Raw genomic sequence first — 26,907 nt, 5'->3', positions numbered from 1 at the left:
GGGATTTAACCAAATATGTTGACCTACATGGAGGATAAATAAATCTCTTGCCTGAAGTTGCAAGCATTCTGGAACGAGGTGAAAAAAGACTTTAATGTCTCACCGCTCAATACACAGACTCTCCCATACCCCACCCCCTTTTCAGTCTGTCAGTCTACTCTGTTGTTCTGATTCTACTCTCTAGTTTTTCTCTAGAGAATATACTTCCATTTCTGCAGGATAGGGGAAAGGTAGTTGCCTAACTAATGGGATAGGAGAGGATCTAAGAGAAAACAGTTTCTGTTCCAGCTTTCAGATAAAACCCTAGTCTCAGTGCTTCCCATCTCCCTCAATTTACATACATCTTTTGTGGTACCTGGTCCCTCCAATTTAGTACTTAGCATCTCTGCAGTTCTATAGTGACAATGAGCTCCCCTCTCCATGGCATTCCCCTAAACAACCACTTAGATTTGTCCTCTCTCTACTGTTAAGACATTTACTGTTCTTCCACTGCTTTCCAACTTCTGAAATAGGTTTTCCAATATCTCCATGCTTCTATGAAGATGGTATTTTTATTTCTCTTTCTTGGGGTTGTTCTTTTGAACTGATTTTCAAGAGAAGAAAGGGAAGGAATGTTTTTAATGTTGCTGTCTTAAAACTGAAAGTCCATATTGTTGCTAATATCAAGATTTAAGAGACAGGACATAAAAATCTTTGTTGATGTGAATTGGAAGGAGTGGAAATACTGGTGTAATATTTCCACGTGACAACAGTTGGCAGGTGCTGGGTAGTGGTTGCTCCTTTCTAAAAGGGTAGGCAGGTCACAGATTCTACCAACCCCTGGTGACTAACACCTGGCCTGCTTGACTGTTGTAAATGCCTTACTCTATTGGCTTTTGAGTTTGTGAAGCCAGTTCTCTAAGGTAAGACCACAGGAGAGGGAGGTTGAGGTGGAACAAGGAAAAAGTCATTGGAAGAGATGAGGCCAGGGAACTGAGAGCCCAAAGTGTTTGATGGTCATCCACATGGATGTTGAAGTCATTAAAAAGTATGCCAGAATAGAAAAAGAGAGGAAGTCAGTATGTGATAATGAAGAGATGGGGAGAAGATGGTATAGATTAAGAACATAAAATTCAGAAGGTCCAGTTTTTAGGTTTTTCTTGTTTGTTTTGTTTTTGGTATGAAAAGGAGCAAGACATGGTTTAAAAGAGGCAGTATTGGCAAGGAGGAAACTTACCCCACCTTCTTTCCTTCCTTGAGGCAAGTTGGGTCCAAGAGAGAAAACACCTTCTGCTGTAGAGGGCTGCAGGAAGAAACACTGACTTGGGGGAATAGCTGGACAGCAAGCAAGGATAGCAGCTAGAGAATATTCCAACAAGGTGCTAAGGTCATGGGGGATTGGGGCTAGCTCACAGATAGGGCATTCCAGAAAACAGATAGATAGCTTTGGGAGGGATGGAACTTGGGTCACCTTAACCTGAGATGAATGAAGCAATAAATCTGGATGCTACTGGTTGACTGGAGGGGCTCGGACTTTAAGTGGTTGCTGAGGTAAACAAGGATGTGAGGCATGTTGGCATTATTCACAGGCCTCTCTTAGAGAAGTGCTATACAATTCACAACTGCAATCTATTAGACAGGTGGAAAATAAATCGGAGGGGGGAGCCGGGTAGCTCAGTCAGTTAAGCATCTGCTTTTGGCTCAGGTCATGATCACAGGGTCCTGGGATTAGTTGCCAGGGATGAGTTGCCCATCCAGCAGCCTGCTCAGTGGGGAGCTTGCTTCTCCCTCTTCCTCTGCCTCTTCCTTCCCCCTGCTTGTGCTCTCTCTGTCAAAAAAATACATAAAATCTTGGGGTGCCTGGGTGGCTCAGTGGGTTAAAGCCTCTGCTTTCGGCTCAGGTCATGATCCCAGGGTCCAGGGATTGAGCCCCACATCGGGCTCTCTTCTCAGCAGGGAGCCTGCTTCCTCCTCTCTCTCTCTCTGACTCTCTGCCTACTTGTGATCTCTGTCTGTCAAATAAATAAATAAATCTTTAAAAAAAATACATAAAATCTTAAAAGAAAAGAAAGTCATAAAGTCTTTCACTTTATATTCATGCCCTCACTCAACTTCAACAAATATTTATTGAGTGTTGCTATATACCAGGCATTGTTCTGGGTACTAGAGCTTCAGTAAACAGCACTGATACAACCTTTGTCCTCTGGACTTGGGCTTTTTGAGGTGGAAAGGTTTTTTTGTTTGGTTGTTTTTTTTTAATCCAAATTCTTTATTTGTTATAGTTATTTTCAGATTTTCTGTGTGCTCTTGAGTTAGTGTCAGTACTCTGGTCTTTCTAGCAATTTTTCCATTTCACCTATGTTTTTTAACTTGTTGGCATACAATCACTCATAGTATTCCCTTATAAAGCTTTTTATTTCTGCAAGATTGGTAGTAATATCTTCTCTTTCATCCCAAATTTTAGTAATTTAAATCTTCTATCTTTATTTTCCTTGGTCAGTTTAGCTAAAGATTCGTCTAAAATTTTATTGAACTCTTCTAAGAACCACCTTTTGTTTATTGATTTTCTATATCATTTTTTTCTAGTCTCTTTTCATTTATTTACACTCTAATCATTATTATTTCCTTCCTTTTGCTTGCTCTGGGGTTTAATCTGCTCTTCTTTTCTAATTTGTAAAGATGGAAGTGTGAACTATAAATTTGAGCTCTTTTATCTTTTCCAATATTATGTTCACAGTATGAATTTTTTTCTAAACACTGCCTTAGCTGCATCTAGGTTTTATGTTATACTTTTTTCATTCATCAAAAATTTTTTCTAATTTCTTGCATGATTTCATTTCATTGGTTATTTAGGAGTGTTTCATTTAGTTTCCATGTATTTGTGAATTTCCCAAATTTTCTTCTGTTGTTGGTTTCTAATTTAATTCCACTGTGGTTGGAGAACATACTTTGTATGATTTCAACGCTTTAAATTTGTTGAGGTCTTGTTTTGTGGCTGAATGTACAATCCTATCCTAAAGAATGTTCTATGTGCACTTGAGAAGAATGTATATTTTGCTGTTGTTGGGTGTGATACAGATGTGTTGGGTCTATCTGAACACAGTGGTGTTCAAGTCTTCTAATTCCTTGTGATGTTCTGCCTTGCTCTAGCCATTACAGAAGGTGGATTTTTTGAAATCTTCATTTATTATTGTTTAATTCCCTATTTATTCCCCTTCAATATTATTAATTTTTATTGTTTTGGTGTTCAGTTTTTATGTGAATATATGTGTCTAATTGTTATGTTTTCTTGAAAGATGGACTCTTTTGTCAGTATAAATGTTCTTCTTTGTGTTCAGTAACAATTTATTCTAAAAGTCTATTTTGTTTGATATTAATACAGTCACTCCTTCTTTTTTTACTTTTTGCATGGTACAGGTCTTTCTATCCTTTTACTTTTAACACATTTGTGTCTTTATTTTTCTTAAAGATTTTTATTTATCCATTTGACAGACAGAGATCACAAGTAGGCAGAGAGGCAGGCAGAGAGAGAGGAGAAGGAAGCAGGCTCCCTGCTGAGCAGAGAGCCTGATGCAGGGCTCGATCCCAGGTCCCTGAGATCATGACCTGAGCCAAAGGCAGAGGTTTTAACCCACTGAGCCACCCAGGCACCCCACATTTGTATCTTTAAAGCTGTCTCTCATAGATTGCATACAGTTGGATCATGTTTTTTTGTTTGTTTTTGGTTTTGTTTTAGAAAGAGAAAGAGAGAGAGACAGGGGTATAGGGAGAGGAAGAGAGAGAACCTCGAGCAGACCCTATGCCCAGTGTGGAGCCAGACACAAGGTCCAATGACCCTGAGACCATGACCTGAGCCAAAATCAAAAGTCAGATACCAAACCAATTGAGCTACCCAGGTGCCCCCGGATCATGTTTTTATATCCATTCTGCCATTTTTTTTTTTTTTTTGACAGAGATAATGAGAAAGAGAGCAGGGATGGGGAGAAGAGGGAGAAGCAGGCTTCCCACTGAGCAGGGAGCCCCACATGGGGCTTAATCCCAGAACCCTGAGATCATGACCCGAGCCCAAGGCAGACGCTTAACCAACTGAGCTACCCAGGTGCCCATCATCCCTTGTCTTTTGATTGAAATGTTTAGTAATACACATTAAAAGTAATTATTGATAAGGTAGAATTTATGGCTGCCATTTTACTAGTTGCTTTTTACATGTCTAATGTCTTTTTTTTCTTCCATTTCTCTATTACTGCCTTCTTTTGTGCTATGATTTTAGAATGTACCATTTTAATTTTCTTCTTGCGTCTTTTTCTATAATCTAAAAAGTTATTTTCTTAATGGTTGTCCTGAGGATTACAATGAACTTTTTAAAAAAGATTTTATTTTTTTGAGAAAGAGTGAACAAGAGAGAGACAGAGAGAAAGTATGAGTGGGGTTGGGGGCCTGGGGAGGGGAGGGTCTGAAAGAGAGGGAGAAACAGAATCCCCACTGAGCAGGTAGTCTGATGTGGGCCTCTATCCTGGGACTCTGGGATCATGACCCAAGCCAAAGGCAGACGCTTTAACTGACTGAACCACCCACGTGCCCTACCATTAACTTTTTAACTTGAAATAATCTAAGTAGAATTAGTACCAACCATGCTCCATTATAGCTCCATTCTCTCCTATCTCCTTTGTGCTATTATTGCCATAAAATTACATATTTATACATTATAAGTATAAAAAAGTTCCAAATGAAAATATTTTAATTAAAAGATTTTAAAAATAAAAAATTTTAAAAATATTTTATACTCTCTCTTATATTCAACTGCACAGTTGTCTTTACCAGTGCACTTTATTTCTGTGTATGGATTCACAGAAATAAGAAAGAATGGATTCAAGTTACGGTCTCGTACCCTCTCATTTCAGCCTAAAAGACTCTTTTGGTATTTCTTTTTTTTTTTAAGATTTTATTTACTTGTTTGACACACAGAGATCACAAGTAGGCAGAAAGGCAGGCAGAGAGAGAGAGGAGGAAGCAGGCTCCCTGCAGAGCAGAGAGCCTGATGTGGGGCTCCACCCCAGGACCCTGGGATCATGACCTGAGCTGAAGGCAGAGGCTTTAACCCACTGAGCCACCCAGGCACCCCATCTTTTGGTATTTCTTGTAATGAATGTATGCTGGCGATGATTTGTTAGTTTTTGTTTGTCTGGAAATGCCTTAATTTCTCCTTCACTTTTGAAGGATAATGTTGCTAGACATATAATTCTTCACCTGGAGTCCTTTTCTTTCAGCTCTTTAAATTTCTACCCTTCTGACCCTCATGATTTCTGATGGGAAGTCAGATATTAATCTTATAGAGAATCCCTTATATGTGATAAATTGTTTTTTTCTTGCTTTCAAGATTCTTGCATTGTCTTTGGCTTTCAATAATTTGACTATTATGTATCTAGGTATGGATTTCCTTGAGTATATCATACTTAAAATCCTTGGATGTGCAGATATATATAATTTCATAAAATCTGAGAATTTTTCAGTCATTTCTTCAAATACTCTTTGTGTCCCTTTCTCTCTCCTTTTCTTCTGGGACTTTATGTGTATGTTGGTATGCTTAATGGTTCTTCATAGTTTTCTGGGGCTCTGTTCATTTTTCTTCATTGTTTTGTGTTTCTGTTCCTCACACTGGATAATCTCAATTGAATTATCTTCAAATTTACTCACCCTTAATTCTGCTATTTTGAATCTGTGGTTGTGTCCTTCTAATGAATACTTATTTTTCAACTCCAAAATTTTTATTTTTAAAAAAATTAAAAATTTAAATTTAAAAATTTCTACCTTATATTATCTATTTGGTGAGACAAGAACTTGGGTAGTTCTCAGACTTCCCTTTATTTTTTAAATATTTTATTAACTTGTCAGAGAGAGAGAGCACACACAAACAGGCGGAGCAGGAGAAAGAAGAGGCAAAGGGAGAAACAGGCTCCTCGCTGAGCAATGAGTACCATGTGGAACTTGATCTCAGGACCTCAGGATCATGACCTGAGCTGAAGGCAGACGCTTAACATACTGAGCCACCCAGATGTCCCTCAGATTTTCTTTTAATTCTTTAGACATGATTTCCTTTAGTGAACATATTTATAATAGATGATTTAAAGTCTTTGTCCAATCAATCCAATGCCTGGGTTTTCTCAAAGACCATTTCTACTAACTGCTTTCTTCTTTATATTGGCCATATTCTGCTGCTTTCCAAGTCCTATAATTTTCTGTGGGAATCTCGACATTTTGAATAAAAGAATATGGCAGTTCTAGAAATTATATCCTTCCTGTCCCACTCCAAGGTTTATTGGTGGTGTTTGTTGTTGTTATTTTTTGTTCAGTGACTGCTGTGAAGTCTGAATTATTTGTCATGTTTGGCTACCAAAATTTCTTCTCAGGTGCTTAGTGTCAGCCAATTATTGGACAGAAATTTCCCTAAATGTTTTTGAACCAATATGTGTCCCAGCCTTTGCTGAGAGACTGTGTCAAGAAGAGTTGACAACTCTTCCTTAGCTTTCATTTTCTGCTTGCTACTGAACCTTAATGCAGCCAGTTGTGAGAGATTAGGGCCTTATCAGGCACTTGGTGAATATGTGCACAGGCCTTCCTCCTATGGACTCTCATTCCCCATCTGTCCTTTCAGTTCTTTTCATTGGCCTCTTGTTAGCCCCACCTAGTTTCACTACCTCAGGCAGCTGTGATGTTAAACAATTGCTACTGATTGTTTCTGACAAATGCCCTAGATATTCCTAGGTTCTAAGCCAGGTCAAACAAAGACAAGCCTTATGGATGGAGCTTTTCAAGTCAAATAGTGATAGTTCTCATTATATTATAGGGGATAGGGCTTTTGGGGAGCTCTGAACCCATTCTGCCACCTCCAGTGGCTGCTAGCGTACTGGTTTTCAAAACCAGTATTATAAGGCTGTTGGTTTACAAGGCTACCACAGAGCTGGAGATGAGATGTGAATTAAGCAAATCAAATACTATAAAGCTCACCGCTCTAACCAAGATTCAATACTTTTTCTTGTACATACACTCTACACTCTCTGGATTGTTGCAAGTCTTTGGTTAATTTCTGGAGTTCTAAGAAGGTTGATTTTGACAATTTTAGCCAGTGTTCCCTTTTTATGGAGAAGCAGATTTTCTGCCATTCTGGAAGTGCTTCTACCAGATTTATTTTTGTCTTTCATTATCCTGAATTGATCCCCCCAGCTTCCAGTTGTCTAAATCCTTGAGTACAGTGCAGTATTTTCATCAAATATCTTACAAGCAATATAAGAAGGTGGTACAAAAGTCCATAAAAAATGATGAATACATAAGTATAGACCCTGATGCTTTTTCCAAAGTTCTGCTCCAAGGTCCTCTTCCATGTTTGGATATATATTTGAAATGTCAAAGATCTGCCAATTCTTCATTTTAGGCAAGAGCTAAGTCTTCAGGATACATAAAAGTGAAGTAGATTCCAAAGAGCTTTACTACTGAAGCCCACTAGAAGGAGATTTTTATTTTGTTCTATTTTTTGTTTGTTTTGTTTTTATTTGTTCTAATCTTCTCATACTCATTAACTTGTATAGAGTTTAAATAGAGGTACAGGGGGAATGTACTGTGGAGGGAGGGCATTATCATTTGATAGTTCTGCCTGGTGGGTGCACAGGTTATCTTGTTATCCATACTCTTCGTATATCATATTATACACACACACACACACACACACACACACACACAGAGGCAGTCTTTGCTTTGCAGGTTCAGATGTGCCTGACATTAGCTACTATGGCTTAAATAACACCAGTGCTCAACAATATGGTTCAAATTTCAGTTATCACAGCATATTAACTGTGAGAAAATGCATTGAGTATAAACTTCCGTGGTAGCTCCTTAGTGGACAAAATCACTATGTAAATAACATGTGAATCAGAATCAGTGAGCAATCACAGCAGTTCTTGCAAAGCCTGTCAGTGATTGGTTACTGCACATCTACTTACAGTTTAGGTAATGACAGCAAAGTGTGCAGTTGTGTTGCCTCCTTTTCTCTCAGGGATAAATCCACAGAGCATTGATAAAAATGGGTAACTGAAAGAGAACTGGTTAACAAAGATGATAGTGCAGCAAAGGAAAAAGTGAAAAAGATGGAAGTGAATTGAAATTTGCATGGAATGTAAATGTAGAAAAAAATAGGCAACTGTGAAAATACTGACACTGTCATCTTTTCAGAGACTCCAGATTTGCAGCCGCAAGAATTAATTGAATATAAACTAGGATGAGGGAGAGTGGTTGTGACAAAAAGGATGAGGATGTTCCAGAGAATGTCACATTAAAGGAACTCTGATATATTTCACAACATTGAAAACTTAGAGGATAAACCATTGAAAGTGATCCAAACATGATGCATTACCAAGGCTCAGAAAAGATGCTCTATATAACAATTCTAGGGTCACCTGGGTGGCTCAGTGGGTTAAAGCCTCAGTCTTCAGCTCTGGTCATGATCGCAGGCTTCTGGGATTGAGCCCCGCATCGGTCTCTCTGCTGAGTGGGAAGCCTGCTTCCTCCTCTCTCTCTCTCTGCCTGCCTCTCTGCCTACTTGTGATCTCTGTCTGTCAAATAAATAAAATCTTAAAAAAAAAAAAATTCTACCAGAAGACCAGCACTATTCAAGTTACTTTTGATAAGTTTCTCTTACAAAGATATGAAACAGTTTAATTCTCAATGTTTGTAGTATTCAAACTACAGTGTATTAAATGAGTTTTACTTTTTTTCCCCCCCATTTCTTTGTACATTTACAATCATCATTGAAGAGAGTTCGGAATGTTTTGACAAAATTTTTAAACGTCATGGAAAATCTTACATTTTCCCATTGATTATTAAGATAGTTTTGCATGGTTCACGGTCATTCCCACAGTTCCAGACTACCGTGCAAACGAAGACTGCGTACACATCATGTATATGGTATACATACCATATATATTGTATACGGTATGTGTACGTGTATACACATACGTGCATTTTGTAGAGATGCATTTTATGTAAACATAAAATCTTCAGGGACTTAGGCTAGAACACGTAATTGACGATTACAAACCATCAGCCGGTAATTATACATTAAAGCATTTTTTTTTTCTCTTCTGGAATCTTGTCATGGGATTCTCCTGGGCTTTAGGCGGTTGAAATGAGCTGCTGGCAGCCGCGGAGGAAACTGAGGCACGTGGGCCGAGGGGCCGCGAGGCCGGCGGCCGGGGGCGCGGCCTGGGGGCGGCGGCCCTAGCGCTCCCGCCTCTCCCGGAGTGCGAGTCCCGCAAGGCCCGCCGCCCGGGACGCCCTGGGCGCACGCGGGGGCCGCGCCGGCAGGGCGGAGGGGGCGCTGCGGACGGCGGCGGGAGCGGCGGGCCACGCACGGCGGCGGCGGGAGCGGCCGGGCACGCACGGCGTCGGCGGGAGCGGGAGCCCCGGCCACGCGCGGCGGCGGCGGCGGCGGCGAGGGCGGCGGTGGCGGCGGCGGCAGCGGCTGCGGCGGGAGCGGGAGCGGGAGCGGGAGCCGGGCGTGCACGGCCGCGGCGGCGGGAGCGGCGGGAGCTGTGGCGGCGGCGGATGGCCCAGAGCTGATCTATGCGGCGCTTGGAGGGGCTGTGTCTGCGGCGCCGGCGGCGGCGGCGGGGCCCTGCCCGCGAGCGGAGCGGGGACAAGATGAAGTACCAGAAATACCTGACGGTGCTGCAGATGGCCATCGGCGTCACCCCCTCCAACCGCGGCAGCCTCCTGCCGCTCAAGAGGAAGCTGTGGTGAGGGCGCGGCGGGCGCGGCGGGCGCGGCGGGCGCGGGGTCGGGGCCGGGGTGGGCGGGCAGTGAGGCCGCCTGCGGCCGGGCCCGACGGGCGCGCAGAGCCGGGGGGCGCAGCAGCCATTTCGGACCCCCTGGGGCCGAGCGCCGCCGCGTCCCGCGCCCACGCGGGCGTGTTCCGCCGCGACCCTTGGCGGTGCCCGGCGACACGCAGAGCGGCGCGCCACCCGGAGGGAGGGGCGGGGACCCGGCGGCTTACGGGCACCGGGGCACCGGTCTCCCGCCCGGGACTGTCCTTCCAGTCGCCTCCCGGCCAGTTCTGGCTCGGAATTTCCAGCCAGGCTTCCTTGCGGGCACAGGACGATTTATTAGCGCTGCGTTTCCTGCTGTTTCTCAAAACCCATCTGCGGTGGGTACAGAGTGAAGGGCGAGCCGCTCCCACGGTGAGGGGACCAAGTTGCGAGGTTTTAATGGCATTATCAGGGACTGCATTTTATCTGCACGCGTTCCAGTTCCTCTGACCTGGAAACTGTTATTGGGGTAACGGGAAAAGATCGCCCTTAAAAGAAACATGTCTGGAAGTTTTCCAGATTTGGTGTACACAGTTGATTATCTATCGGGTTGTATGGCGTTTTATTAGCGTTTAAATGTGGCCTATGGAATCCCCGTGTGGGCTGCCTGGGTATTCCAGTTGCCTTGAGACTTAAGTGTAAGGTTCTGCCACAGAAGAAATAGTCCAGTAAAGGCATAGTGACTATAGGAAAAAAGATGCCAGACTTCTTTGCTGTTCAGTGGCTGTTTTAATTTTAAAATTTGTGGTGGGTGAGGTTCGTAGAGATTTACGCACTTGAATTTTAATTGAATTTAATTTCAAGGTTACAGAGAAAAGGAAGTGAGCCTGCTTTTAGGCGTTTGAGAAAAGTAGTTTCTGCTATCTAAGGCGAAATGAGTGATCCGAGGACTCTAAAGATGGAGCAACCAAGAAAAAGAGTTTTCTTTTTTGAAAAAAGAACGCCAATAATGGGGAATTTTGGAGGTGAGAACAAAATATATGGATGGGCAGAGAAGTTCAAATTTCAGCTGTGCCACTTACCGTGTGACCTTAAGTTACTGGAGTATCTGTTTCTTGGTCTGTAGGGTGAGAATGATATTATCTAACTCATGGGGTCATAACCTAGATCAACTGAGATATTGAATGCAAAGTGCCTGCCACGATGCCGGACTGAATAATAATGGATCCTTAATTTATATTAGTGTCTTCCTCACTGCCCTCACCCACCACTTTCTTCAAAAAAAAGAGATTTGGGGTGCCTTGGTGGTGCAGCCGGTTAAGCCTCCAACTCTTCCTTTCAGCTGGGGTGCTGACCTGGGGGTCCTGGCATCCAGCCCCCCCTCTGGTTCCGCACTCAGTATGGAGTCTGCTTGAGTTTCTCTCTCCCCCTCTGCCGCTCCCCCATTATCTCTCACTTGAATAAATGCATTTAAGAAAAAAATTTATTCTGAAGAAGGTATTTTAATTGGAAGAGCAGCAAGTGACAACACATCAAAGATTAGACTAGGAATAGTTGGCAGTAATTAAGAAATGTCCATGGAAGAAGATTTTAGCAAGTATAGGAAGACTGTGCTACTATTATAAAGCAAGAAGTAGTAATGTTTGAAGAAGGCTTTTCAGGTTGATGGTGTACAGGAGGAAAAAAGAGATCAACGCCAGCAGTCTTTCCCCTCACTCTGCTTTTCTTCTGAGCAACTGCATATTTTACTTATGCACTTATACAAAGCACTGCATATTTTATTTAATTGTCATACACGTTTCTCCTCCCCCCAACCCCCACAACTGGAATGTAAGTTGCATGGGGGCAGGACTTTTTATCCGTTTAGCTCATTACTAAGTCCCCTGTAACCGGTATCTGGTACAAAATAGTTTCTGAAAAGATAAATGTTGGCTAAATGAATTCTTAGTAATGTGTAACTGGGAAGGAGATTTTCTTGATATTAAATTTAAAAACTAAGATGTGGGAATAGTGCTTGAGGAGCTGTTAGGCATGAATATTAGTATCAGTCAGCCACCAAGTCAGGACACGAGGTTTATTCTTTTTTGATGGAGTGCTGTTTCTGAATACATTCCTCAATACAGTTTGTGAAGAGAGGACACAAAGAAATAAATTCCAGGTAATTTTTATACTCCAGAGATTCATGTTTCAGTCAGGCAGTAAACTGAGGCCATGATTAAAAACCATCTTACTAAGAGACAGCCTGGAAAAGGCAGGAAGATTTTTGTTTAACTCTTACACAATATTAAATGAGCATTTCAAAATTTCTGCTCAATGTTAAGGGAATTTGCAAACGTTAATCTAGTTTCTATAGAGGCAAAGTGAAGAGCATATGCTACAGAAACTCTAGAGTGAATGGTACATTAAACATAGATATATATAGTCCTTTTTTTTTTAAGTCGAAGAATATTGTGCTGCTTGATTCATTTATTATATCTTCTGGAATTAATTTTCTAGATAACATTCCATTTTGCCAGTGTCAGAGCCAACGGGACATGGAGGATTGAGACAGAAGACACTGTTATGTGGCAAGAAGATATGTAACTATGGGTTCTGACTCCAGAGTGATGGGTGGGACACAGTAGCAGACATCAGCAAGGGTTGTCAGACCTGGGAATGCCCTAGCTTTGCCACTTACAGATGTGAGGGCATGCTGTCATAATTGATTGTGGCCTATATGAATGAGGATTTATATAAAGGTGCTGTCTCTGTTTCTCTCTTTAAATTATTGCAGTGTATGGAAAGACTACATGCCTACAAAGCTTATGCCAATGGAGGTAAAGCAGAGGAGGGAGTGATCCAGTGTTTTGGTCCCACATTTCTGTCTAGTTTGACCATTTGTGTTCCTTAACTTTCTTTTAGAGAGTAGCCTTCTGTCTTTCTGACTGGCTCTGCAGATCCTTTATGGCGTATTGGTTTAGGTGGAAACTAAACCAGACAAACAGCCAGACCTGCATCAGCGGCCTGTAATTCTTCTCTTTGTCTCCTTCTCCAAGAAATTTAGGAAATAGGACTGTTTGCAGTATTTGGTTCTGAATCATTAGTGTTTAGGAACCTGGAACTCAGGCCTGTAAACCTCTCCCCATAGTAGGTGTCAGTCTATATGGCTTGCTTCCTGGGGGCGGGGGGGGGGTCTTCTGTAATTGCTGGTTTTGAAAAGAAGCAGAAGGGCACTGTATTTCCCAGAGCTGCTGTAACATTACTACAGACTCAGTAGCTTAAAAACAACAGAAATTTATTCTCTGGTTCTGGAGGTCAGAAGTCTGAAATCAAGGTGTCCACAGAGCCATGCTCCCTTAAAGTCTCTTGTGGAGAATGCTTCCTTACCTCTTTTAGCTCCTGGTGGCTGCAGGCATTCCTTATGGCTGAATCCCTCCCTTCTCTCTCTGCATCTTCACATGGCCATCTTTGCATGTCTGTGTCTTCTTGGCTTCTTCTAAGGATATTTGTCATTGGATTTGGGGTCCACCTGGATAATCCAGGATGATCTCATCTCAAGACCCTTCAGTATATCTGCAAACACCCTTTTTCTTTTTTTTTTTTTATTTTATTATTTTATTTTATTTTATTTATTTTTTTTCCCAATTTATTTATTTTCAGAAAAACAGTATTCATTATTTTTTCACCACACCCAGTGCTCCATGCAAGCTGTGCCCTCTATAATACCCACCACCTGGTACCCCAACCTCCCACCCCCCCGCCACTTCAAACCCCTCAGACTGTTTTTCAGAGTCCATAGTCTCTCATGGTTCACCTCCCCTTCCAATTTACCCAAATTCCCTACTCCTCTCTAACGCCCCTTGTCCTCCATGCTATTGGTTATGCTCCACAAATGAGTGAAACCATATGATAATTGACTCTCTCTGCTTGACTGATTTCACTCAGCATAATCTCTTCCAGTCCCGTCCATGTTGCTACAAAAGTTGGATATTCGTCCTTTCTGATGGAGGCATAATACTCCATAGTGTATATGGACCACATCTTCCTTATCCATTCATCCGTTGAAGGGCATCTTGGTTCTTTCCATAGTTTGGCGACTGTGGCCATTGCTGCTATAAACATTGGGGTACAGATGGCCCTTCTTTTCACGACATCTGTATCTTTGGGGTAAATACCCAGGAGTGCAATTGCAGGGTCATAGGGAAGCTCTATTTTTAATTTCTTGAGGAATCTCCACACTGTTCTCCAAAGAGGCTGCACCAACTTGCATTCCCACCAACAGTGTAAGAGGGTTCCCCTTTCTCCACATCCTCTCCAACACATGTTGTTTCCTGTTTTGTTAATTTTGGCCATTCTAACTGGTGTAAGGTGATATCTCAATGTGGTTTTAATTTGAATCTCCCTGAGGGCTAATGATGATGAGCATTTTTTCATGTGTCTGATAGCCATTTGTATTTCTTGATTGGAGAAGTGTCTGTTCATATCTTCTGCCCATTTTTTGATGAGCAAACACCCCTTTTCTAAATGGGGTCACATTCACAGGTTCCTGGGGTCAGGGAGAGTGGAGAGGAAGGGCACGGTTCAGTACAGGTGCTGAGGCCAACTCTTTGCTCTTCAGTGGGTGTAAAGCCCAAATAATTGTTTCATCCTAATTTTACATTGTCAGTCCTGATTTTTGCATTGAGTGCTGTTAGGAATGTGTACACTGATCTTAGAAGGGGAAAGAGTGTCATTTCATTTTGTTCATACCTCTAAGTATATTTCTTCCAGTTGTTTGATTCAGTAATTATTCAAGGCCACGTGGCATCAATTCATTTATTTAAGTAGTTTAGTTGTCCAGTAAACAGATTCTAGAAAAAAGGGGATCTGCCATTCATTGAGCTTATTACCTGCTGGGCCCAGTGTAAGTGCTTTCCAAGCAACTGCCGTGTAACCTGCAGCACCCCTATGAGGTAGGTGCTGTATTTTTCCCAGTTTTATAAATGAGGTCATTGACTTGCCCAGAGTCACACATCAGGATTTATACCAGTTGTTGGGGTTAAAAACACATTTGAGCAGGGACATGACAGTCTAGAAAGGAGGAATAACTGAAAACAAGTACAAATCAACTGGAAAGTGCCTTATGGAATGTTTTTTCTCCATGGGTGGTGCATAGCCCCCTCATCGGTCCCAGAGGTTCCCCTGATGGGATGGGTATGGCTCTAATATCCAAGTCCTTTCTTGGTTTCTTTTTTTCTTTTTTTAATTGTTGAGGTATGATTGGCATATGACATTATTACTTAGAGGGGGTACAACATAATGATTCAGCATTTATGTATATAGCAAAATGATTAGTACAATAAGTCTAGTGAACATCCATCCCTTTCTTAGTTTCTTTAAAGAGCAAATTATAGGCAATTATTTATAAGTACAACTAAAGGCTGGCCATTTATATAAATCTTTTTATATAAACTCTGGAGGTTTCTGAAGTCTGTTACTTATAGATAAAAATTAGCATTTTACTAGCTTTTGCTGAACCATCCTTCATAAGGATTCAGTATCCTTCTGAAGTCAGTGGCCCTGCTGTACTTAGTAGTATCTCAAGGCCTCTGTTCTTAAACCCTTGTTTGTAATTCCTCTTGTTAGGGGTAGAGATGCTTTGCTATCACCCCTTAGTATTAATCTGGAGTTGGTTATGGCTATCAAATCCTGATATTTTAAAATTACTATCTTGTAGAAAGATTGTTAGGTGTTATTTTTTTTGGTAATTTGTTCTTGTGTAAATGCTTTGTTTTTACCATCTTGATTGTTTTTGCCCAATTCTTTATTATTATTGAGATCTTTTCCACTAGAAATCAGAGATGGGTGAGGTAGGTAAGTTTGGGAATTGTTTGTTCCAAGTGAACCTTGGTCAAAAAGAGTTGTGAGCCAAAACTTCTGAGTTAGAAACAAAACGAGAGGGTGGACCCTGGGTTTCTGCCTTTTAAGCCCACTGGCCATGCCCACAAGTCACACATGGTCCCATTAGGGGAGTAAGGAAGGGAGTGGAGAGAAGGAGAAATTTTCTCCCCAGTCATCCCCTGGGGATGATAAAATGGAATTAAGAATTAGGAAAAGAAAAACTTCATTGTAAGCTAAATACTGATTTCCTCAGAGTTCAAGGGAAAATATCCAAAATGCTTGTATCTCAGTTACTAACTTTAACTTTTCCTGTTGTCAAGGACCATTCTCCTAAATATTTAAGAAATAAATCCCAGAGTCTGAGTTATTCAGTGCAGACCACACACTCAGGTGGAGGGAGTGTGGGACCTCAGGATTAAAAATACTCCTTGGGTGCCTGGGTGGCTCAATCAGTTAAGCAGTTGAGTCTTGAGTTTGGCTTAGGTCATGATTTCAGGGTCGTGAGATCAAGCCCCACATCAGGCTCCACACTGGGCACGGAGCCTGCTTAAGATTTTCTCTCTCCCATGGGGCGCCTGGGTGGCCCAGTGGGTTAAAGCCTCTGTCTTCGGCTCAGGTCATGATCTTGGGGTCCTGGGATCGAGCCCCGCATCGGGTTCTCTGCTCAGCGGGAGCCTGCTTCCCCTTCTTTCTCTCTGCCTGCCTCTCTGCCTACTTGTGATCTTTCTCTGTCAAATAAATAAATAAAATCTTTAAAAAAAAAAAAGATTTTCTCTCTCCCACTCCCTCTGCCCCTCCCTCTGCTTGCTTATGCGCCCTCTCTCTCTCTTTCTCTCTCAAAAAAACAAAACAATACAAAACAAAAACAACAAAAAAGAAAAGAAAAATACTCCTTATACTCCATGTTTGGAAGAACTGTCTTTGTATCCCCGTATAGCTCGTCTTACCTGAGTTGTAAATATTCCTCTGTATTCTTACGAGTGTCCAGTGGGAAAGTACTTGAATACACATATCCCTGCCCCAAGAGAAATGCTAATTCTCAAAAACAGTGGTAAAACAAGAGAGAAGTGACATCTTAAATTCCCCTGTATCTCAGTACCCCTTCTACTTATACATGAGATAACATTGAACATTATCATCTGGAACCATGTTTATTCCTTTTCTTTTTCTCCACCTAAGAAGAGGGGGTCATTACTGAAATATATGCTTTTTTTTTTTTTTTTGAACCATATGCTTTTTAACAGTTGACCTCTTGGCTTCCAAAAGACCTGGTCAGAACTTTAAAGTTACTGAAATTACTCTGTAGGAGCCTGATTCTGTGCCTAGAGAAGGCATCTTCCTCCTGAGAAGTCTGTGGGTAGGGGGATACAGACCTGATATTCACCTGCTATATATCAATTCAGCTCTAGTCTCCAGTAATGTTTTTATTATGATCCTGGTGGGGAAGGGAAGGATCCATTCTTCTATTTATATTAAGGATTTTTTTTTTCCTGTTTTAGTCACTGGACTTGGCATTACATTGAGTTAAGTCTGATACATTTCTTGGTTGTCCGTCATTTATAAATTTGATGTATATAAATTCTTATCACAGACTTTAGGTTTTAGGTTTGGAAAAAGGGTAAATAATAAGCCTTTCTAAGTTAAATGAGAGAAAAACTTGTGAAAAATGTCTTTGTCAAAAAGTTTATATTTCTTCTATATGATTATGCCACATAATGCGATCAAAGTAAAGTGTGAGAGAGGAGGCATAATTTAAGAATTGTATATTGTTTTCAGCTCTGTTTTTCTTTCCCATATGCCCACTTTTCTTAAATGAAATTCTTAATTATTTTCATGAAAGCTTTTACTCTGCAGAAAAGAGAGCAAAACTGTACAATGTAAAACTTTTTTAATGTATTGAAAATAGTGAAAGTGACATCAGAATTTTACTCTGGGAAGTAACTTGAAAGGTGCACTTATTAGCAATTCAATGAAAGAACAAAAATGAGAATTAAAAAAGCCACAACAAAAATACTGAGTCTGAGTAAACAATACTGAATGGCATCAGTGGACCAGCATTTTTGCAGTATCTCTGAAATATATTTACTAGATAAAGAGAGTTCTATTCAGAGAAAAGCCTTGCAAGAACCATTTCCAGGAAATGTGCAGGAGAACATTTCTGCACAAAGAGAGGCTGATAACTTGCAGCAGCATTCCAGGGACGGAAGAAGCAGAGGACACTTGGGGAATTACTCAGATTTTATGCACCAGATTGATTGACGCCTTGCCTTACCAGTTTGTGACAAGCTGTGGACAACAGTGTTGCTTTCTCGCTTACCAAAGCAGTGAATGTGGGCTCTTGGGCCGGAGGGACAGGGCTGTACCTGAGATAGCTACTGAGTCCTCTGACCCAGAAGACGAGTGACTTCGCAGCAGCATGTCCCATCTCTCTGCCAGAGTTGCCGAAGGCAGGCCGCAGTAAATGTGACAGTGCAGAAACAGATGTTCTCTAATACAAATATAAGTAGACATTAAAAATCACCAAACAGTTGGAGAAAACCAGTATTAGAAGAATTACCATACTCAACAAACAAAAGAACTAATCCCTGAGAAAAATCGAAAAACCTTGGATTAAGATGGTTATTTTCAGAAAGATGCAAGAGAATATCATATGAATAAAACATGAATAAAATACCATACTAGACACTAGAAATTTAACCTTTGCTCACTAAGGAGAAAGAGAATGGCTGAATTGACAAAGCTGAGAAGCAAGTGAGCAGTGTGGAGGAGGAAGCTAGAGAATCACAGAAGAACAAAGGGACAAAAGTAGGAAAGAGAAATTAGGAGACCTTGAAACTATTTCCAAGGAAGGGTGGAGCTTTTGGTAGGGTTGCATTAGTGCTGGAAAAGAAGAGAAACAAAGGCTTGTTAAACATCATTGCTTGTGTACCAGTAGATAAGAATACCCCTGAACTCTAGATGTTGGTAGAAGTATTTCAGTTTAAATAAGTGTGTGTGTATATATGTATTGTGGAAATGCAGAGGTACATATATATGCATATGTATGATAAATATATAAATGTACATGTAAATATATAAATACATGTGTATGTATGGTTAGCTAGAGTTAGAGTTGCCCTAATAAGATGTATAACTTTGAACTACTAATTGGAGAGGAGAAAGTCCAAGGGAGGGTAAAGAGAAAGAAAACTCAGTCATACTAAAAAGGTAGGAAAAGAAAAAGAAGAAAGCATTTCAATTTGAAAAACACAAACTATAAAACATGGCAGAGGAAAAAATCTAAACATATCAGTAAACACAACAAATTTGAATGGATTAAATTTCTCTCAAATGATAGGGATTCTCAAACTGAGTATGAAGGAAAAGCATCCGGTCACATGCCGGTGAAGAATTAACTAGAGTTAAAGGTACAGCTAAAGGAGGAGGCTGGGGGGAGGGTGGAGACAGGGACCTGGAAAGGTTGAAAATATGAGCACAGAAAAACATAAGCCAAGAAAAGGATAATATGAAAATGTAGTTGGGGAAATTATTAGACAGAATCGCATTTAAAGGAAAGTCTTTAATTGGAATAGAGACTTTAAATGTGATAAAAGTTTAAGTCCCTAAAAAGATAAGAGCACTGGGCGTTACACATAAGAATCGTTGAACACTACATCAAAAACCAATGATGTACTATATGTTGGCTAACTGAACATTATAACAAAGAATAAAAGAAAAGATATGCGTTACAAACATTAAGACATCTAAAACAACAGATTTGAAATATGTAATGAAAAAAACTAATATATAAAGATCCATTGTCTAATCCATGTTTGTGGTGGGAAACTCTGTCAGTCGCCTCTTTTAAGGGAAATTAGCCCTTTAGCAACACAAATATAATGAAGGGCACAGAGAAGTTAAGTTATAAAAGAAAATAAAAGGATAAAGTCACCTTTCCATTTAAGGACACGCCCACCTCTACATGAACATTTTTCTGTACTGTTGATGGAAGCATAAATTGGGAAAGCCTTTTTGAAAAGTAGTACTTGCAACACCCAGAAACCTCTGACTCTGCATTTTCCTTCTAGTGCTCTTTCTTAAGTAAATACTGTGTTTGTACCCAGAGATGTCACGCATGTTCATCGCTTTACAGTTTGATAGCAAACATTTGAAAACTAAATGCCCGTTGGTAGGGGAGTGGTTGAATAAATTGTGGTATGCCTGTACAATAGAATACTGTTTAGCCATTAAAAAAAAAATGAAACACATGAGTTCAAGCCACACATTGGATATAGAGATTACTCAAAAAATCATTTAAAAAATAGAATGAAATGGATCTGGGTTATTATGGGACAAGCTTCAAGATATATTATTATGTGAAAAAATGAGATGTAGGGCAATGTGAACAGTTTGGTGAGTTTGCTAAAAAGTTTCAAAAGGAGATTAACACATGCATAGATAAGCATGAGCATTTGTTTGGGAGGTTATACAAAGAACCATTAGTGGTGATTATCTTTGGGGAAAGGGATGGGGATTTGTGATGAGGGAGGACAGGGAGGCTTTACTTTTCATTTTTGCTTCTTTTCATACTCTTTAAATCTTCTGACTATAGGGGCTTAGTATTTTTATTCTAAACTGAAGCCATACCTAGTCTATTTCACGATATTCATTCCCATCTTATTATATAAATCAAATTTATTTTGCTATCAGTCTATGCAGTATGTCCTTTTCAAGCAATGAGAGACTTTTTTAAGAGAGAGAGAGCGCACACGCAGAGGGGGAGGGGCTAAGGGAGAGGGGAAGAAAGGAGAGTCTTCAGCAGGCTCCATGCTCAGCCCTGAACCCATTGCAGGGCTCAATCTCATGACCTTGAGATCATGACCTGAGCCGAAATGAAGAGTCAGATGCCTAACTGACTGAGCCACCCAGGCGCCCCATGAGAGACCTATGCCTTTCAGATCACAACATTTTTAATATAAAATATTAAAGTCAGGATATTTGAAAAGTATACCAACATGGAACATACACAAGCGGGAAATTGATCATAAAATAAGGAAACTGATTTTCATAAGCCACCCTTAACAAATCAGTCTTACTACTTAAGTCTCTGTCATCTCTAAGACGATAATCCACTAAGCAGTTTCCTCCCAGGTTCCTGGGGGCACCATCTAAGTCTGCCAGCAGCAGTGGCACAGAAATGATTGAACACATAACGGTCTTGAGTGTGCGTTGATGTGTATGAGCATGTGTCCCAGTGTGCAGATATGTAGATAGCTTTATTTACCACTTCTTATTTGTGTTTTCTTGGTTCTGTAACCATGCTGAATTAAGTGTTGATGGTCATGTTTAAAGCTTTAAAAGTTATGTTCATGCTTTAAAAAGTATGCTGAACGGTATTTATGCTTGTACACAATGATAGCTGACTTGCCCTGAGTGTGCTGGGCCCTGGGCTGAGCGCTTGAGAAAGAACTACCCAGAGGGGAGCACATGCCTCCCAGTTACCTAGGAAACTTCAGTCTGGCTTTAATTGCTTCTTTGATGGTCAGAGTTGACTTCTAGTGAATCTTAATGTCGAAATGTTTGAACCCTGTGAAGAGAAATTTCTAAACCATCAAGTTACTAAGAAATACTTAGAAAGCGTATCTCCTCAGAGGTAGATCCACTGTGGTTCTTTGCTTCTTGGCTGAAAAAGGAGCACGATGTTTCTAAAGCTATCCTCAAGTAAATACTTACCTCATGCTTGAGAAATGTGTATCTACCTGCAAATCCGTCTTTTAAGTGTTTTCCGCTTCTTGCAGGGTAACGCCATCCTCTGAAAATCCGAATGGTGCTACTTCTAGCGTCAGCCAAGGAAAACCTTCTTTAAGACGAATAAAAGGGAGACTGCACAGAAGCAAAAGCCTTGATAGCATCGATTTCTGTGAACTCACTGTAAGTACACTGTGTAGTAGTTTTTATTCTCAAAGAATATGAAAATTTTGATGTCATTATTTTGATTTTTATAAAAGCACAGTAGTCTTACTGTGGGCATGGGCATCTTTTTGCAGTAAAAATTGGCTTATCCAACGGGTTACCAACCAGAATGCTTTGTTAACTGATATCCATATGAAACATTTAGAATTAATGATTTTCATTCAAAGACCAAGATAAAAAAATGCTTCCTGATCTGCAACAAAAATTAAAATAAGTTCAGCGAAGTATTAATGTAAACTTCTTAAAAATTACAAATTTGAATGTTAATGTAAGTAGGGATCTCAGTGTTTGATTAACCCAAATACCCACCTTCCTGGCAGGACCAGAAAATAGTGTTACTTAGCTATTCTTGGGACAGGTCCTGATTCAGTTAATGTTGGCGCTTTCTTTCCATTCTAAGTGATTAACATTAGTGGCCATGTCCTTTTTATTTTTTTCTGGACCAAGTGACGGGTTTTCACGGTACATTCATGCATGTGTTTAGAGGAGCAGGGACGCTGGCACTTTCAGTCTGCACTATCCTTCGCTATTAATTATATTGCCTCGCTCATAAGAAATACTACAGTACTATAAAGGGTATAGTAGAATTTTCTTTGCAGTAAGATTTTATTCAAATTTATGTATTGTAGGGGTCAATGACAAATTAATGGATATTTAGGGTGTTGAAGAGACCAGATGTGTTTACTTCTTCCCTTCGAGCTCTGAAAACTTCTGAATTATAAAAGTACCATTGACTATACCTGTTTCCAACAGTGGTAACAGAGCCTTTCTTCTTTGAAGATATGACTTCTGCACCTTTTTTCTATAACTGATGGAAACAGAAGTTCAGTAAATGTGGATACTCTATTTTTAAATTTATTCTTATTAAAATAATTATACTCAGTTTTGCCTAAAAGTGTGCTTGGCCATTTTATGACGTAAGACAGCAGAAGGTGAAATGTGACCTATCAGAAGACATTTAAGCAATAACTGAGAAAAGACAGTAAATTCTTGCTAAGTAAAACTAGCAATTAAAATGACTAAAGGAAACAAGCATGGTGTAAAATAAGGAGGATTGCTTTGCAGTAGTGAAACACTGAATTGGGAAGCAGATTTGTATTACTTTTTGGAATATAAAAATGGAAACTGGAATTTTATCAGGTCTTTTTATGGTACTAAACATTGTCATTATGGAAGGTAGTCCAATAACAAGTAAGTTTGGCATGTCACGGAGTATGTTTGCTTGCTTAATCACGGTCTCTGTGGTTGGGGAAGAGGTTAAAATATCTGTAGAATATGACAGAAAAAAAAAAGCTTTACTTCATGTACTATTGTTTTCAGTTTCCCAGAAATAGAAATAGATTATTTCACCTCTGAGGAAAAGTTGGCAAATAGAGCTGTCTTTTTATCATGACAAATACGTCTTAAAACTGTTGATAATTCATTCTCTTCCTTGTGCCGTGCGAGAGTTGATCTGGCTCAAGTGAGTGTGTGGGTCAAGTGAGGAAAAAAATAACACTACCCAGGTGCAGTTAACATCTGCAGAACTAGTTTCTTTCTTTTTGATCATCTTTCCTAGCTGACCTTATTTCAAAAGTGAAATGTCTTAGCATCCCTGGAGCAAAGGCATTTGACACTGAGGTTAAGCGGGAGAGATAAAGTTGAGGTTGATGGAAGGTCCATTGTCTTTCGGTAATGAGAATATATTATTGAAATGTAATTGCAGTTCACCCTTGAAAATAGTAGGGGTTAGAGGCATCCAACCTTCATGCAATTAAAAATCCACATATAACCTGAATCCCCCGCAAACTTAACTACTAATAGCTTCCTGATGACCAGAAGCCTTACCAACAATCCATTAACACATGTTCTATATGTTACATGTATTTTATAATTTATTCTTAAAATAAGCTAAACTGGAGAAAAAAATGTTAAGAAAATCGTAAGGGAGAGAAAACACATTTATAGTACCGTATTTTAAAAAATCTGCATATAAGTAGACCCATCAGTTCAAACCTATGTTGTTCAAAGGGTCAGCAGTACTGCAATTGTTAGACTTTTGTTGCAATTGGAGTTCCTTTTCCTTCTCAGGTTTTTGTAGTCATGGGTGGTAGGACAGCAATCTTTGAAGACTTTTAGATTCTTAGAAATTTTTACAATGAGCATGTTCCATTTTGGGGAAAGCAATAAACTGCTTTTCCAAACAATAGAGGAATTTTAAAAAAGAACCTAACAGGGGCACCTGGGTGGCTCAGCGGGTTAAGCCACTGCCTTCCGCTCAGGTCATGATCCCGGAGTCCTGGGATCAAGCCCTGCATCAGGCTTCCATGCCTCTGCAGGGAGCCTGCTTCTCCCCTCCCTCTGCCTCTCCCCCTGCTTGTGTGTATGCTCGCTCTCTCTCTTGTCAAATAAATAAATAAAATCTTTAAAAAAAAAACAAAAAAGAGCCTAACAGGCTGGCTACTCCCACCATCTACCATAAACTATGGCAATTAATATTGTAATACTCAAAATACATAGGGACATATAACGTCTTTAGCAAGGGGATGAAAAGGATGTTTTCCCCTCCACTTCTTAAATTATCTTTTTTTTTTTTTAAGATTTTATTTATTTGACAGACAGAGACCACAAGCAGGCAGAGAGGCAGGCAGAGAGAGAGAGGAGGAAGCAGGCTCCCTGCTGAGCAGAGAGCCCGACTTCGTTGGGCTTGATCCCAGGACCCCGAGATCATGATCTGAGCCGAAGGCAGAGGCTTTAACCCACTAAGCCACCCAGGCACCCCTTAAATTGTATTTTTAAAAGAAGGAAGTGCTGGGGTGCCTGGGTGGCTCAGTTAAGTGTTTGCCTTCCGCTCAGGTCGTGATCTGAGGGTCCTGGAATCGAGCCCCAAGTTGGGCTCCATGCTAAGTAGGGAGCCTGCTTCTCCTTCTGCTTCTGCCTGCTGTTCCCCCTGCTTGTGCATGTGCTCTCTCTCTGTGTCAAATAAATAAATAAAATCTTTTAAAATAAATAAATAAATAAATAAAAGAAGGAAGTGCTACTCTCACAAAGTAGATTAGAAAAGACGCTCACAGGAGGAGAAAGGGATTCAGATCTGATTCTGTCACACAGTTGACTGTAGTGTAATCGTGGAAAGCCACATTTTAAAGCCTTAGCCACAGTGTCTACAGGGCACTTACTTGGTAAATTATGATCAGTTATATAGGAATAGATACTTCTTATCCCTTTTACGAAATAGTTTAGCCACCATAGGTATCTCTTGTTCAAAAAAACTGAAAATTCTGTCATACACTATTTTTAAAATCTGTAAAAATTTTTATCAGATGTATGGCTTCCTTGGACTGCCGGAGTAACTGGCAAACCTTAAAGCAGGAAGATTTAAATTTAGTTCATTATCGCCAGTCATGTGCATATATCAAATTTGCATGACCAGCAGGATAACATTTATATTTTTATTTTCACATTTTACTTTTAACTTTGCCTAATAAGAAATACAATTTTTATTGCTTTTGGAAAAACATAGCAAACAGAGCAAGAGGTCTACTTGCTATGCATTCAAGGTCCCAATTTCTGGCTGAGAAACCTCAGGTTCCAGCTGAGATGGTTGGCTTTGATCCCGGTGTCAGATTGATGCCATTTCACTCCTGGGGAGAGGTGATTGTTTCAGCTCTCTCTGTGGGGATTAAATGGGATGGGCATTCTAGTTCATTTTGTAAACCCCACAGCATAAATGACTGACTTCCTAGTTCACTGGAGGAGACTGGAATCCATCCAGTCTCACGAGTCCATGAGACCAGAAATTCCCAGAGATCCGTGGCACAGTTTTCTTAGGCAAGGCCTGGACTGGACAAGTCTGTAGTGAACACATGTTTTGCCTGGAAAACCTAAGCCTTTCTTCAACATGTTTTCATGGGTACAATGCTATACAACCAAGTGACAAGTCCTTTTGTTTCCCTCAAGGTAATGGAGGGATACGTTGATAATGGATATGGAGAAGAAAAGTGACCATTTGTCTTTGGACTGACTCAGTTAATGGTGTTTATATGCTAAGCTGTTGCATATCACTCTGTGTGGTTGCCTGTTGGGAGTGATCAGGTGGCATCGACTCTTGTCTCTTCCTCCCTCTCAGATTCTAAGTGTATAGTCAAAACATTTTTAGTGATAATTTAAAAATTCAACAGATTGCTTGAAATTTTACAGCTTCTCTTGATTATACATCCTTCCTAAAACAGGAAAATGGAGCCAGTTGAGTAGGATTCATTCAGTGGGGGAGGCTATCCTGAATATAGACTTACGCAATTTATTTCCTCCTTCGTGGGTGTAAATCTAGATTGCTAATTTTTCTTTCTGCCAACAGAAAAATACTACAAAAAGTTTTATGCACAATAAAGAGAAACAATGAACCAATTAATAGTTTATGGCTGTGTTCCCTTAGCTTTGGATGAGAGACAGTTTCACTCGTCACCAAGAACCATTAGGCAAAAATGATACATTTCAAAATCTTCAGCGGATTTTTTTTTTTTGCCATTAGAGGAAAAATCTGTGATAATAAGGTATTATTTGGAGAATTATATTTGTATACATTTCTGGGCTGATAAATCACGTTTCACTGCTGCCTGAGTATAATGTAATTCTATGTTTTTTTTTTTTAATGATCAGAGATTTTTCTCATTCGAAAAACTACTTTTTTCTCCTGATAAAGAGGAGTCTCCATGTACGCTCATAGAAAATACTGGTAACCTATGGAGATATCAGTGATAGAAGTTTTCTCCTTCTTCCTCTACCCTTCAAGACCTCCGTGAGATTTGTGGGAATCCTGAGAGATTCTAGAGCCCTGTTTTAAAACTAAATATCTATTTGACTTTGAAGACTTAACAACTTTGCTCTCTTCTTGGCATGATGGGGTGCCTGGCTGGTGAATAAGGAGCTGGGCACCCCAAGGTGAGAAAATGGTGGAAGGTGAACATGTGAAGGGATACTGAACACCAAGTTAAACTGCCTCCCATTTTGTTGGGAGGAGGCCAAACTCTTCTCCCCTTTCTTACTCCCACTCGATCACTACTGTCCCCTTCACCATGGGAATGAGAACCTAGAAGAAATAGTGGTGAGCACTGGGGGCCCTTTGCTCTGGGTGCACAGCTGTTCTTTCCATCCTGAGCTCTAGTGACATGGGCATCTTTCTGTTCACTTTTACAAATCTCTGTGTCATTTGTAGGTGTTGGCCCCCAGACTGCCAGCAGATCTCCTCACTGTGCCCTCAACACTTACTGCATGCTTTGTTCCTGATTGTATCACGGGCTTCAGTTCCTCAGAGATAGGGAACATGTCTTATATATTCCTCTGA

At 40.4% G+C, this 26,907-nt stretch overlaps 1 protein-coding gene and 1 pseudogene across 5 annotated transcripts in view; both read left to right on the top strand.

The window, feature by feature from the left end:
* The window catches only part of LOC122894678, a 51,144-nt pseudogene extending 41,894 nt beyond the window's left edge, over positions 1-9,250 (top strand).
* Positions 9,251-9,591: 341 nt separating this feature from the next.
* Positions 9,592-26,907, top strand: part of TJP1 (tight junction protein 1) — a 248,609-nt gene continuing 231,293 nt past the window's right edge. For 3 of the 5 annotated variants that reach the window (XM_044230314.1, XM_044230313.1, XM_044230310.1), the window contains exons 1-2: positions 9,681-9,764; positions 21,410-21,542. In XM_044230314.1, the coding sequence (XP_044086249.1) occupies positions 9,703-9,764; positions 21,410-21,542 (195 nt within the window). In that variant the 5' untranslated portion in view covers positions 9,681-9,702. Of the gene's footprint in view, positions 9,765-21,409; positions 21,543-26,907 lie in introns of all 5 variants that reach the window. The other 2 variants (XM_044230309.1, XM_044230308.1) reach the window with 1 other exon arrangement.

Source organism: Neovison vison, chromosome 13 (assembly GCF_020171115.1).
Source record: "Neovison vison isolate M4711 chromosome 13, ASM_NN_V1, whole genome shotgun sequence".
Lineage (NCBI taxonomy): Eukaryota > Metazoa > Chordata > Mammalia > Carnivora > Mustelidae > Neogale > Neogale vison.
The sequence above is the reverse complement of the archived record's forward strand: the minus strand, read 5'-3'. Positions and strand labels throughout refer to the sequence as shown.